The 15,518-nt window shown below is 43.5% G+C and overlaps 1 protein-coding gene across 1 annotated transcript in view; it reads right to left on the bottom strand.

Annotated features, from left to right (window-relative positions):
* Positions 1-6,613: 6,613 nt before the first annotated feature.
* SLC22A1 (solute carrier family 22 member 1) overlaps positions 6,614-15,518 on the bottom strand; it is a 28,180-nt gene continuing 19,275 nt past the window's right edge. The window contains exons 8-11 of the mRNA XM_019663758.1: positions 15,451-15,513; positions 10,597-10,709; positions 9,424-9,523; positions 6,614-7,064 (exon numbers count right to left, since the gene is read on the bottom strand). Of these exons, the coding sequence (XP_019519303.1) occupies positions 6,962-7,064; positions 9,424-9,523; positions 10,597-10,709; positions 15,451-15,513 (379 nt within the window). The 3' untranslated portion in view covers positions 6,614-6,961. The remainder of the gene's footprint in view (positions 7,065-9,423; positions 9,524-10,596; positions 10,710-15,450; positions 15,514-15,518) is intronic.

Here is a 15,518-nt window from a genome sequence, read left to right as displayed (position 1 = left end):
CGAATTTGATTCATTTTATCTTAACCACCAGGCCATTCCTTCTGTAGCCTGGGAGAGCACCCCTCACCCCCATCTGCTCAGAACCCCCCCATAATCTTCATGCTCTCACTTCACTTCACTGGGTTCCATATTTTCCTGTCCCCCTCCAAGTCTAGCTGGGTTGCAGAGTTAAGTCTGTGATTATGAAATAAAAGCTAAATAACACATACAAAAAATAAAATAAATGATCAAACCATAAACATTATATACTTTAAACATGCTTTAGTCCCTCTCTGCATCTGTTTCTTATGTCTGATTGTTAACTTTGGTGTTAATCTAACCTTGAGTAGAGAACTCACATTAGCTGTGTTGAACAATTAACAGAACATCTTGTAAACTATATTAGAAACTCATGTGCACTTTTTCCTGGGCACAAATCCTATTATTCGTTCCTTTTGAGTGTTATCATGGACTTTTTATAGTCTCAATGTATTCCGATTGACTCTAATTACTGTTTTTATGATGCTGAAATCATTCCAGATTGGCCGCTGTGAAACCTCCATTTTTAGGCCTCTTTGTCATTTTTAACACTATCTTTCTTTTCTTTTTTTTATGTGTTTTTAACACTATCTTTGACATCTCTGGCAGTCTTTGCTTTCTGGCAAAAAACATTTCCCCATGCTTTTGCAATTTTGAATTTGTCTTGTTCCTAGGCCCTTAACCATAGCAAACTTTCTTGAAATCTTAACTTTTTTTAGCAAGTTATGTATGAGAGACTAAACTCTGGGTGCCTAGAGAGCACGTGAGATGGTCCTGCGGGCTCTGGTAGCTGGCAGAGCAGCATCAGAGGCAGCGTCAGCCACCGAGTGAAACTATAAATACTTTCAAGACCCTCGGCCCAAAGTTCAAATTTGGACCGAGACTAAGATTAGGCCACAAAAGCCTTGCCTCCCATAGGTCAACCATCAAACGTTTAAAGAGCTTTTTTATAGTGAAGAACAATTCTAGATTGTATTATTAATATTAATGACTGGGACTATGATACCAGAGCAGATAAAAACCAAACATTCTTTGAACAGTTAGACCTTCAGGCTGAGGGTGGTTTATGAGGCGCATGTTTGGGACCCAGACGCACAGTCCACATACCAGCTGTTGGTGGTACCCTTCATCCCGGCCATGACACCCTAGCCACACAAGACAGCCCTACGCCCACCACACGGGAAAGCAATTAGCTGCTCCACACACCCAACAGCAAAAAGAATCTCTGAAGCTGCCTCAAGCCCGTCTGCTCAGGGACCCATTCAATTTTTTATACTCAACCCTCCCAGGCCATGGTGGTTGGACAACCCTCCTGGGGGTATTATGGCCACTAGAGCAACACTCAGGACCCTCAAATTAGTTTTGGAGGCTCAGCCATCCCACCATCAAGCGCACAGACAGCTGGTTTACCCCCTAATATCCATTCCCACCTACTTCCCCAGTACTGGAACTCCAATTTTATGTAGAGTCCATGCCCACCCACTTCCTGTTCTCTCTAGACACAGAGCCATGCACGACTTCCAGGAAGTGTCTTTAAAGGAAGGCTGTATTCATTGTTGCTCCCCCCACGTCCGGTCTCCTGCAATGTGGGTGTATATGATGGGCGAGTGCCAGCAGCCATTTGGAACCTGGCGAGGAAAGCCCTGCCCGGCAGAGCAATGAGATGGCGGCACCTGGGCCCATCTCTGTGCCACCCCACTAGCTCTGGGCAGGCATCCTTGAACTTCTTGAATACCAGGAAGAAATAAACTTTTATGCTGTTTAAGCTCCTGATCTTTTGGAGATTTCAGTTCCTCATAGGCAAATTTAACCCAGACTAACACCCCCTTGGGAGGCAATGCGGAGCCCAGGCCATTTCTCAAAGACCAGCACCTAACTTTTCTTTGCAATTCTTCCACCGTCTGCCCAGCCCAGAGCAATTTTGTCTCCTCTGTTGATAGAGGCAAAAGGCCCTTTTCTCCTGCTCTGAATCTCTGCCATACCTAGCTGACAACCTAGGTGCCAGGAACCTGTGTTTTCTGGCTGTGCTGTGACAGCTCAGCTTGGGACGATGGTGGCTGTTCAGGTAGCAGCCAGAGTCGGGGTTCAAAGGGAGAATGTGGGGGAATATACATTCTAGGTGCTTCAGAGTGCCATCCTGCCAAATATTCACATCTTTGGCTCCATGTGTGAAGACAAAGGATGTAAATGCAGCCCACTGTCAGCAGTGCCCCCTGGGGGTGACACTGGGAGCAGTGGGTGAGGGGGTGGGGGAGTGACCAACTATAATAATTCTCCTACAGAATTCTTTTAAGTGGTGAGTTTTGAAGTGATTTTTCCCTTTTTTGTTTCTTGATATTTTAAAATTTTTTAAATCAAGAGGAAGGCGTCAGGAACAGTACTATTTAAGAATAATTGTGACGAACTCTCCAGAACCCTGGCTGCAGACAGGGGCTTAATTATTGCCGTTCTGGGGAGAATGTGTCTCACGGGGTCACCAAAGGGCAGCCTGCTGAGCATTTCCTGCTCAGACCAACTGAGAAAGGCTTTCAGTCTTCTCTACAAAAGAATGATTTTACTGCCTTTGGGTTTTTGTTAATAACGCATACGGCTACTAGCTCCTGGACCTCAGTAGGTAGTACAGTATCTTGGTTAAAGACATGGATTTTGGAGAGAGACCCCAGGTCCCTCTACTCACCACCTGGTGACCGTGGGCAAACCACAAGCCCTCTGTGACTCAGGTTTCTTTTCTTTACTATTAGGTCATATTCGGTATCATGGAGGTGTTATGAGAATTTAATGAGACAATATAATATAAAATGCTTAGAATGGTATCTGGTACATGGCAAGTTCTGAGTAAATCTGAGCTATTATTAGTTTAACAGTTACAACCTTGCCATCTCTCAAAACTCCCAGGCAACCAGACTCTCATAGGTCTTTTAACCAAACCATAAGATTAGTCCAAGAAAGCAGCAGGCACCCCACCGTGAGAGGTTGGGATTAATCCAGCACCTCCATAAACCATCCTTCAGGTGTATGTAATAGCTTATAGGGGCATGTCCTTTTCACAAGTGGGATAAAAAGATAAAATACGTAACGACTTGGACAGGAACCTGGGGTGGGATAAATACCACCCATTCGTGCTGAAGAGTGGAGCCAGCAAGTAGGCACAGGCTGCCAGGATGTGCCATAGCTCTGGTAAAGGCTCTATGAACACCGCCCATGATGCACTCATGATTTTCCTCTGTCCTTCTGCTCAACTTACAGGCCGAGGGCAAGGGACAGCCGGGTAATCAGAAATGCCTGGAACGGAAGTCACCAAACACAGACTCAACTGTAAGAGGCCACGCCTCTTAGAACAGGTTCCCTGCATTCTTCAGCCTTCCTGCTTAGTGTCCAAACTTGACATCTGCCCTGTGACCTGGTCCAGAAGGTCTAAATTCAAGGCCCAGCCCCATGCCTGCCAGCGCAAAGTCACTTACCATCTCTGAAATTACCCCCTCGACATTGAAAGGGAGATAATATCTGCTTCAAAATGGTGTTGCGGTGACCAAATCAGCGCATATTGAGTGTGTCTCATAAAGGACCTTTTGTAAGATATATTTTTCATTACGTCTCTGAATTGCTCCAGTGGCATCTTCAAACATCTGACATTCAAATTCACCTGCAGAGAGGAGGCCGGCGTGGGGTAGACAATAGGACATGCTGCCCTTAGCAACCAGGTGCAGGGAGTGAGCTGGTTGGATGCTCAGTCCTTCCTTCAGCTGAAGATCATTGGATCCCCTGTACACTCCAGACGTGGGACCACGTAGCAGGGAAGCTGGGACAGCGCCCCAGCATCCACACAGACTGACTGCACCTCTGCCCAGGTGGTGCTCACAGCTTTCCATATTGTTTCAGCATCCTCCCAACCCACTTGGAGGTGGGGGTGAGGAGGACACAGAGGCTCAGACAGTTCAGGAACTTGCTCCAGGCCATCAAATCAGTAGTGACAAAGGAGGTGTGGAAGCCACATCCGGCTCATACCAGACCCTGGGCTCTTCTGGGGACATGGTGCTGCCTCTCTAAGACCACATGGGGTCCTAGGCCACAAGGCTGAAAGTGACCACATCCTCCCCTGCCTCCACGCCCGCCCCTCTGCAGGTACTGTCCTGGACCTCCTCCAGGCCCCTCTGCTCCTACCTGACAAGCGGCCCCCACCCCATTGCTTGCTGACCACTGAGTGGGTTTTACTTCTCTTTCCATCTCAGTAATTGGCTCTCAAGTCCCGCAGCAAGAAATCTCTAAAGGTTGCATTGCAGGCATAGAAAGAAATGTTTGGGGCAGGACAGAGGGATGATTTTCAAGACTCTCAAACCCCTCTATCTACTGCTAAGGTCGGTTCTGCAGCTCCTCCACATCTAACAGCTCGACCTGAATTGCCTCACAAACACGTCATTGCTACCGTGGATTCTACGCCAGCATTATTCGCAGCACACCCTGTAGTTGTCTCCAGGCTTTCCTGAGAGCCCAAGATGACTGAGGCATACAGCAGGCGCTCAGCACATGTTTGCTGAGAGAATAGGACTGCACAGCATTGCCACTGCCGGAGCTTATGTTTCCTGATACCTGTGTCACGCCTCCCGGGCTTCCCAAGTGTTTCATGCCATCTGTCCCTGTGACCAGCTGATTTCTGCCTTCACTCTGACAGACCCCCCTCCACCTCCCACCCACCACTCTATCTGGATTGACTTTGGCTCACTACAGCCACAGTGAGGAAGGCAGGAAGGGAAGGGTGGCCAGCGTCACCTTGTGACACATCAGGCAACATTCAAATACACTGGCTATATATACTTTAGAGCTCGTCACGAGGACTAGTCCCCCTCCTTCGGGAGAGCGTAGACACACGCACATCTTCTCTGCTCAGACCAACTGCACCGAGATCCGGTCCATTGTCTTTGTAAGTGAGCACTGGCCGTGCTTCCTCCAACGAGAGCAGTGCACATCTAGATTGTGCAGACATGTCTATAGAGCAAAAAGAAAGTTGGACGTTTTGTTGCTTTTTTTTTTTTAAGTCTTATCTCATTTATTGTTGCTGCTTTTAATGACGACACCTGTTTGTTTAAAGCCTTCCTCAGAAGTTTGGCCAAAGGATTCTCAGAAGGATTAGAGAGGATGTTGTTAATATACACTTGAAAAACATTATTTAAAGCCTGCCATTTACATACACGCAGATCTCGGAGACATTGTGGGTTCAGTTCCAGGTTACTGCAATAAAGCAAGTACCTCAGCGAAGGGATTCATGTGAAGTTTTGGGTATCCCAGTGGATATAAAAGTTATGCTTACACTATACTATAATCTATAAAGTGTGCAATAGCATTGTGTCTACAAAGACAATGTCCATACCTGAATTTCAAAAATACTTTGTGCTGCAAAATGCTCACCAGCATCTGAGACTCTTGGGAAAACGGCACCAATCGACTTACTCGATGCAGGGTTGCCACAAACCTTCAATTTGTAAAAAAGGCAATATCTGCGAAGCGGGATAAAACAGGTATGCCTGTTTTTCTTACCAGTAAAGAATATAATCATATAAGATACAGAGAAGGTCTTTGCTTTGGAGAAGCTGAAATGAAGAGCAAGTTCTCTATGCACCCAGATGGGTTTTAATAAAATAGAATTAGGAAGATAAGGCGTTTGTTTTTTTGTGTGGTTTTTTTGGGGGGGTGGGGGTTGGGGGTTTTTGTTTTTGTTTTTTGTGTTTTTTTTGCTAAGAGCAAAATTCCAGACTTCCAAGCAGCCCATGTCCATTCTAAAGGAAAACCAAATGCTGCTCAGGACCGAATACCATGATCTTAAGTCTCTGAGGCCATCACTTAGCTTAGCAAATCAGTCCAGAAGTGTTTATAATATAACCAATTGTCTCTCAAAGCACCTCCAATTGACATTAGGGTTTTTTTTTTCTCAGTGTACTTTAAAAGGCTGGCTATTACGTTTCTCTGTAGTTTGTCTCATGGGTAAAGAAATTTTAAAATAAAGCTTTTTGTGTACTCCAGCAAGGAAATCACTGCTTCCTACACAACTTGTAGTAAACTGAACTCTTTTGGATATATTCACTGTGAAATTTCATAGCTGGCATATGTGTTCACCTTCTAGAATCATCAATGAGAACCAAAACTAAGGGTGAAAAATAATAAAATATTGGTGGAACACGGGTGGCAGAAACTTTTTTCCTAAGATGGTTATACTACTTCTGGCCTTTGAATGAGGATCATGTTTCATTCCATCACACATATGTCCACATAATTAGGGGATAGTTTGTTTGAAGAGTCGCCGTATTTAAAAACCAAGTGCTCTCTTGGGGCAGCCGGTTGGCTCAAGTGGTTGGGGCGCAGGCTCATAACACCAAGGTTGCAGGTTCGATCCCCACATGGGCCACGGAGCTGCGTCCTCCACAACTAGATTTAAGACAATTACTTGACTTGGAGCTGATGTGTCCTAGAAAAACACAGTGTTCCCCAATAAAATCCTTTAAAAGAAAGAAAGAAAGAAAGAAAGAAAGAAAGAAAGAAAGAAAGAAAGAAAGAAAGAAAGAAAGAAAGAAAGAAAAACAAAAACCAAGTGCTCCCCAAGAAATCTGCATGTTGAAATGCTTTTGCCAACATAGATATCTACAAACACAAAGACATTTTCTTTCAGGGAGTGAATAAATCAGTACTATTTTAGGAAACTAGTCACAGGGGCCTCTTGATAGCAATATTTAAATTCTATTGGATCTTTAAAACACTTTAGAAAATTAAGTACCTGGTAACCACTAACAGCTCTCATTAGAAAGATAACCAGGGCTTTGGGAGGCTTAAAAGAAAGAAAACAAAATAAACAAAGTATATTTGGTGTTCTTCAGGATTCATATTGATTTGGGGGCTGGCAAGTACAAGGAAGAGTATAGCAAAGTAAGGGCTTCTGAGCATGAGAAACTCCATCTTATCTCTGCCCCTTGGCCCCCTGGGAAGCGTCTCTCTCTGGCGCCTGCAGTTCTGATGTCTGGACCTGAAGGTAAATCTTCTTTTCTTTGGGCTTTGCTTTCCTGTAGGAACCGGAAATAAAAATTAAAGTTAAAATAAAGAATCAATGTCTTGATCAAGAAACTGTTGCAAAGTTATATGTGGGCATAAGTCTCAACCCAAAAAGAGAAAACAAGGATAGCAAGCCACACAGAAGAAAGGGGGTCGGCAAACTGTGGGCCAGTTCTGGCCGGCAGCTTGCCCATGAGCTGAGTGGTGTTTTACACTTTTACATCATTTTTTGAAAATCAAAATGAAAACATTATTTCTTGACACTTGAAAATCAGATGAAATTCAAATTTCATAAATAAGCTTTTACTGGCACCTAACCACACTCACTCATTCATGTATCGTCTATGGCTGTTTTCATGCTATTGAGTAGATCCCTGGCCACCGAGATTGTGTGGCCCCAAAGCCTTGTCATACTTACCACCTGGCCCTTTCAGAGAGAGTTTGCTGACCCTGGAGGGGGAGCATCTGCTGTGTTGCTACCTAGCTCCATCGCATTAGAGCCAACGTGCCATTTTGAATCTGGGACTTTGGGGGTGCCTGTCCCTATTCCCATCACCTGTAGAACGGGTATGATAACAATAGCAGCTGCCTCACAATGTGTTGAGAGGATTGGGTAAAAGTGCACATGAGCGTTTCAGTGAAATCCAGCACTCCATAAACGTGAGCTAAGGCTACTATTACCTACATTCCCCAGCATTTTCTCCCGGAAAATAGGGAAGAAAGAGTGATTGAAATGATATTTCTGGTAATAGACTGTGGCTACAATTTATGAAATCAGTGCAGTGGAGAAGACAGATAATGGAATAACAAATTATTATGCAATATGAAGAGCATTGTCGGAAACAGAGGGTGTACAGGGAGATGTGCGGCTCAGGGCAGGAGTGATTAGGATGATAAAGTGAAGGGATAAGCAAAACATCTTAGAAGATGGCAAAGTGCCTAATAACAAATTATAGTGAAACATTTTAAAATCATGTGATCAACATTAGCTATATATTTCTACCACTTGGGACCAAAAAAAGAAGCATATTTTCAGCAACTACCAAATGTGATTATAGTTATAATAGGGTGTTTGTCCCTTATCAGTACTGAGAAATGCAGAATTTCTGAAAGTGGGGTTTATAGAGTGCCTAAACAGGCATCATCAGTAGAAGTTATTAAAACCATGAATTCCTGGGTTCTACCATTCATTTACTAAGTCAAAAACCTAGAAAACCCAGGTATCTGCATTTTAGTAAGTTTCCTTCATGATTCGTCTGCTTACAAAGTTTTGAGAACCACTGAGGAAATTATACAATATGCAAGAAGAATGGAGAAAAGCTAAGATTTATTAAACACCTACTATGTGCTAGGCCAGGGGTCAGCAAATCGTGGCTCACGAGCCACATGCAGCTCTTTGGGTACGTTCCATCTCAAAAGTTTGCCGACCCCTTGAAGAGTCAATCCTGTCCCTCGCAACAATTTAAAAATTATTTGGGAGCCAGAAATATATTTTTACATAATCACCATTATGTGAATAATATCCTTTAAAATGTTTATAAATGAAACTATGATAGTTTTATTTTCATTTTCAATTTGACTTCAGAGCCACTGTTCACGAGCTGCATTTGCTGACCCCTGGCGGCTCTTCCGTCTCAAAAGTGTGCCGACTCCTGTCTAGGCAATGGCTTAGTCACCATCATCTACTGTATCTCATTGAATTTTCACAGTAACCTCCTGAATTAAGTATTACTGTGGTTATTTTTCAGGCAAGGAAGTTAAGGTTCTGTAGGGTTCAATGACATCCCCAAAGCCACGTGGCCAAGCTGGTGACCACATCCAGGTTTACGATTCCACAAACCATTTGCTCTACTTCACAGGAGCACATGTGTCTTTACTAAGGAATCCACGGACCGGACCCTGGAAAGGGGCCTGAGAGAGGACCTCAGGGAGCCCTTCTCTCTTTCTTTCCCTTCTGATTGCTTTAAGAGTACAATCTGAGACTCCTTTAAATAAAGCACTTGTCCCTGTCACAAGAATGAAATTTTTAAGTCATCCTTCCTCGTGAAGAAAGTCACTAAGGAATCTGAACCAACAATCGCTAAGAGGACAGAAGATTGATTGAAAAATAGTTCCCAATTGACAGCCATTAACCCTTGCGGTGAGCAGGGGATCTTGGCGCTCATACAGCCGGCATCACAGACAAATCTTTCTCTGTCCCCCAGTTTAGAACAGATAACTGTCAACCAAAAATGCATATCCATGTTCTCCATTCTTTCCTGATACAGTCAATGGCTATTGTGTTTTTCTACATATCAGCTCTGCAGTTAAGGATGATTGGAGGGCAGGTCTAACGTGGGGCCCCAGAGTGCTCAGCACCACAGGACTCACCTCCCCAGGTTCTCTGCGTCCTCAATGGTCTCTGGCAACACAGCCCCCTTGGTCTCTGGAAGGAGCAACGTCATTCCCCCGGCAACCAGGCTCAACATGGCTTCAAAAGAGACAGATTTCACAGGCAGCCATTAGAGCACAGCCAATACCATTTACAGAAATGGCGACAGCCAACTAAAGAGATGCCTAGATCACGCATGTGTGAAAGACACTGTTAAAAAAAAGTCAGGAACATCTAGAAAATTAAAGTAATAAAATAAATGGGGAAATGCCAGATAAGACAGGGACTATTGCCTTCATTTTACTTCTATGTAAATAGAAGTTCTATAGTAACTGATGTTTAAGTATTAGGGGGTTTGTTGATTCACGTACCTCAAGAAAAATACGAAATTCAATTTTCACTAGTTACTATATGATTATATGACATATATTATAATCACTGTATATAAATATTATCTTAGTATACATATATGTGATACAGAGTATAGCTAATATATATGCCAGCCTCTCTCGTTACTCTCTCTCTTTCCCTCCCTCCATCTCCCTCTCTCTTCTCCTCTCTTCTCTTCCTCCCTCTTCATCGTGGATTCACTGGGCCCAGGCACTGCAGCTCTCTGAGCATGGTCCACCATTTTGCCTTTCACCAAGTGGGTAAGTAGGGTCTTGGAGGTATCCTGGGTCTAGGTTTGGAGAGGAAAGGAAGAGTCCCCTTCTCCTTTTCTAATTCAGCCTTAACAGTACAAAGCTGATACTGAACTTTGATTCCCATTTGTCTCCTTGTGTCTGTTCTCAGTTGTTAAGATCAGGAAGCAGAAGAGAGGTAACAATTTAGATCTTTAAACCTCCAGCAAGTACATGCTAAATGCACAAGAGTTGGGGCTCAAATTCATAAGAAAGCAGGCGGCTATGTCAGAAGGTCTCTTAGGTCCTGTCCTACGGGATGAATTATTGGACTCCGGAGCCCCCAGATGTAAACCTCTGGCCCGTCTTCTAGAAGTGACATCCTGCCTTTCCCATGAGGCATGGCAGAGTGAGCTAGGAGCCAACAGAAGAGATGGTGTCATCCTGCCTTCTGTAAACTCATGGGGGGGTATCATTTACTCATCAGATACTTAATTAAGTACTTGTGTTGGGCTGGAAAGAAGAAATAATCAATGTCCCGTGAAGCCTTACCAAACAGAATGAGTGGCAAGCCTTTCCAAACCTCCACCAGCCTGAAGACCAGGAAGGGGGTGATAACGCCCCCCAAATCACACAGAGAGGAGCATACCATCACTCCAAGGTTCCTGATAAAACACAGAGAACAAAAAAAGATGACATTTATGTGATTCCAGATGCTAACCTTATCCTTCAACAAACACAGTGCCCACCCCACCCCCCAATCTCCAGGGAGGGGAAAGGGGCTGAAGATAGTTAATCACCAATGGCCTGTGATTTCATCAAGCATGCCTACGTAATGGAACCTCCATAAAGACCCTGAAATATGGGGTTCACAGAGCTCCTGGGTGGTGAATACACCTATATGCCCAGAGGGTGGCTCACCTCAACTTGACAGGGACAGAAGCTCCCGTGCTTGGGGCCCTTCCACACCTCTCCCTATGTACCTGTTCATCTGCTGCTCATCTATATCTTTCAGGATATCCCTTATAATAAATCAGTAAATGCCAGTAAGAGATTTCCTGAGTTCTATGAGCCATTATAGCAAATTCTTGAACTTGAAGAGAAGGTAGTGGGAATCTTGATTTATAGCCAGTTGGTCAGAAGTAGAGGTGGGCAAACTAGGACTTGCATCCGGCGTCTGAAGTGGAGAGAGTCTTGTGGGACTGAGCCCTTAATCTACGAGTCTGCACTAATCCCAGCTAGGTAATGTCAGGACTGAATTAGAGGACACCTGCTTGCTGTTTGGAGTTGGAGAATTGGTTGTGTTAGTAGAGTTTTTTCTTTTTCATGGAGCTATAAGGAAGAGTAGAGAGAAGATATTAAGGAATAAAAGACAAAGAAAGCTAGAGGGGAAACACAGAGAAACAATCAACTTGAAATGGCCCTATTCATCCCTGATAATAGTCTTTCCTCTGAAAGCTACTTTTTTTTTTTTTTTTAGGGTTAGGGACAGGAATAGGGTTAGGGTTGGGGACAGGGTTAGGGTTAGGGGCAAGGTTAGGTTTAGGAATAGGGTTAGTGTTAGGGACAGGATTAGGGTTAGGGCTTTGGTTACGGTTAGATTTGGGTTAAGAATAAGGCTAGGTTTAGGGTTAGAACCAGGGTGAGGGTTATGGTTAGGTTTAGGGACAGGGTTAGAGTTAGATTTAGGTTTAGGGTTACATTTAGGTACAGGGTTAGGGGTAGGGTTAAGGTTAGGGACAGGGTTATGGTTAGGGTTAGGGACATGGTTAGGGTTAGGGTTAGAATTAGGAACAGGGTTAGGGTTAGGCAAAGGTTAGGATTAGTGTTGAAAGCTACTATCTTATATGAATACAGACACTCAGGCTTTCTTTTGATTAGTGATCACTTGGATTATCTTTTTCCACCCTTTAACTCTTATACTATCTGTATTTATAACATCTTTTTCCATTCTTTACTTTTAAACTATTCTGCCCTTAAATTTAAAGTGAGTTTCTTATAGACAGATAATAGTTGGGTCTCACTTTTTGTCCAATATAACAATCTCTGCCTTTTAACTGGGGTGTATAGACCAGTTATATTTCTTATAATTCTTGATGTGGTTTGATTTAAATCTATCATCCTGTTATTTGTTTTCTTGTTATTCTATCTGTCCTTTGTTACCCTTTTCCTCCTTTTCTGCCTTCTAATGAATTGTTTTAAATGATTCTATTTTCTCTTCTTTGTTGGCTTAATAACAGCTAAAACTATTTTTTTTTTTTAGTTTTTGCTTTAGGGTTTATAGTACTCATCTTTAATTCAGCACAGTCTACCTCCAGTTGATATTATACAATTCATGGATTACACAGGAACTGTACAAGAGTAAACTTGTATTTCTCTCCTCCCAGTGTTACACAATTTTACTTCTACATAGGTTATAAATCCTACAACATACTGTTATTTTTGCTTTCAGTCAGAGGTCAGCAAACTATAGCCCAAACTACAGCCAAATCCAGCATTGTTATGACCTCTGACTTCAGAATGGTTTTTACATATTTAAAGAGTTTAAAAAACAAACTTCCTACGTTGGAAAACTGCTGGCCTTGTCTAAAATTTGCTGTCACAGGTGTGCTTCCTTGGACTCTTCTAGACCCTCTTAGACCTCATGGCATTAGAGCTTTCCTCACATATATTGTCTTCCAGGGTCATCCTAGTTGTACAGAAAGCATTTGTAGGGTTTGTTTGTTTTTTCCTTCTCATTCTTCTAATAGCTCTAGTATGGTTCCCAAGGGGAGAAAGAAGAGACACCATTATTTTTTACTGTTTTAAGAAAAGAAGTCTTAAAATTATTTTTTTTATTTTTTTATTTTTGTAGAGGGCAGTGTCACTGGCCCTTATATGTGGGATCCAAACCGGGGCCCTCTGGCATCCCAAGCCAGTTCTTAACCATCGCGCCACTCAGCCGGCCCTTAAAATTATTTTTTGATAAGCACACAGAAGCTAGACGTAGAGAACTAGGTCCCTTATTTAAAATTCACATGTCTGTGATACTTCATTCATTCAGTCGTTCTACAAGTGGTTCGTGACTGGTTAGCACAGCTTTAAACAGTTTCAGGAGTCACAAAGAAGTATGATACATGATTCCCGTTTTCAAGGTGTTCATAACAGAGTGAGGAGGTAAAAATAAAAAGACGATTTTCAATATCAGGCAGTGCACATTGATGCCAAAAGAACGTTCTTGACGATATGTGCTGCAGACAGAAGGGGGAGGCCGTTCAGCCCTAAAGCCTCCTGCTTCCTAAGAGGCAGGGCTCAACGGTTGAAATAGTGCCTGTTTGAATTTGAAGTGCTTATAAGGTAATAAAGTAACAGAAATAATCCTCTTTTTTTTTCAGCAATTTAGATTTGATTACACTGATTGAAAATACTGGACCTTTCATGACTGTCTTACTTCTGTGTATGTGGATCAAGTTTGAAGTTATTTCTGACCATCTGGCTTTCCTTCCTTGTCACTAAGAAGCTTCATCCAGCTGGCTCTGCACGAAGGCCCTGGGCTCCTCGGGACAGGTCACTTGGTCTCCCTACTCAGTACCTTTGACGGTTTACATTCTGAGTCAGTCCCCTGAGTCCCGTGGCCGTGACAATGGGATTGTTTGGCCTGGTTGATTTAGACTGTGGGCTCTGAAGTGCCAAATGTAGATTTTTCTCATTAATTTTGCCTTCATCTTTTAATACTCAGTCCAAGCAACCTTTTACGAATGAGAGTATAAGACAGGGCCTTTTAACAATGGGACGGGCAGGAAAGAGGAGAGTGAATGACCACTATTCTTGCGTCTTCTGGCTCAGCGAGGGGCTGAGGGAGCAGTGCAGGTGTAATAGGAGCGTGGGGAACTGGACTAGTTCTTAGAAACCATTGGTCTGAGGACATGGGGAGAAGAAACAATTCATACAGAGGGGGAAAAAAAGAGTTTAAGGAAGTATGCCAAATTCTAACAAAGATCAGAATTAAGCTTAAATAAGGTGGTGAAATAATCTTTGTTTAAACCAAGTCTTCTAAGACACACGTGGCAGTAAGTACATTGCAAAGATGTTCAACATTATTAGTAATTGGGAAAATGTAAATTAAAGTCACAATAATACCACCACCTCCAAGCATGACTTAAAATTAAAAAAAAAAAACCTGACAATAGCAAGTGCCTGTGACGATAGAAAGCAACTGGATCTTTCACACATGGCTGGTGGAATGCAAAATGGTGCGGCCACTTTGGAAAAGATTTTGACCGTTTCTCACAAATTTAAACTTACCCTCCTAAGTTGTTACCCAATAGCAATGAAAACATATGTCCACTCAAAGTCATGAATGTTTATCAGCAGCTGTATTGTGATCACCCCAAACTGGAAACAGCCCAAATGCCCATGAACTGGTAAATGATAAACAAATTGTGGAATACTACTCGGCATCAAGAAGGAACGAAACACGGATACACGCAACAGCGTAGATGGGTCCCATCATGCTACGCGAAAGGGGCCAAACGCGAAAGGCTATGTGCCATATTTTACTCACACAACATTCTGGAAAAGGTGAAACCACAGGGAGAACAATTGGATCAGGTGCTGGAGGTGGGCAGGGGAGGAGGGTGGCTGCCAAGGGGAAGAGGAAACGTGTGGAGCCGATGATGGAAATGTCTCTACACTGAAGGTGGTGATGGTTAAATGAATATATGTAATCAACACTCATTAAACGGTGCATTCAGGGAGAACTGGCTCTAAGAAAATTCTACCTCATTAAACCTGGGTTTACACAGTAAGCCTTCTGGGCCTGTCACTCAGTTTGCAGAGAAGTCTTGTTGCGTCACGGGAGAGGCACCAGCTGCAAGGTCAGAAAGATGCCCTGCTGCTTCTAGCTGTGTGACCCCTGGAAGGCCTGTTTCCTGTTCTAAACCTCAGCTCCCTCATCTGTAAAGTGGGGATAACAATGATGTTAAGGGCTACACTGCATCATATTTCTGGAAATGCTTTGTGTATCATTATATATATATGAACCATTTAAGCAGGTTATGTCCGGAGGTGTCAGCAGAGGAGCTGCAGTTTATACACCTCATTGGTGCCAAGGCTTATACAGCTAATCAGCTGCCCACTGCCTGCCCAGTGCCCTCTCTTCTGTGCCAGACATCTTTTCTCTTGTGCTGCCCTCTGCACAGAGCACAACGTGACCCTTAGCCACTCAAACCTCCGTATTTCACATTCTCTGCTCTAATCACCTGTTGATCTTCTCTTTGAAGCCCAAACCCCCCATCTCAATATCCAAATGGATTGGCCACTGGGGGCACCTTGAGAAGCTGCCCTGGAGATGCCGGTCCTCACTACGCCTGGCTGGCACACAGCTATTTCAGTGACCGCCACCTGCCACCACCATCACGTACTCACCTGACGAACGTAGGATACAGCTCAGCATTCACCAAACACACCATCTGGAACACGATGGTGATTCCCAT

The sequence above is a fragment of the Hipposideros armiger genome, unplaced genomic scaffold (assembly GCF_001890085.2).
Source record: "Hipposideros armiger isolate ML-2016 unplaced genomic scaffold, ASM189008v1 scaffold_404, whole genome shotgun sequence".
Taxonomy (NCBI): domain Eukaryota; kingdom Metazoa; phylum Chordata; class Mammalia; order Chiroptera; family Hipposideridae; genus Hipposideros; species Hipposideros armiger.
The sequence above is the reverse complement of the archived record's forward strand: the minus strand, read 5'-3'. Positions and strand labels throughout refer to the sequence as shown.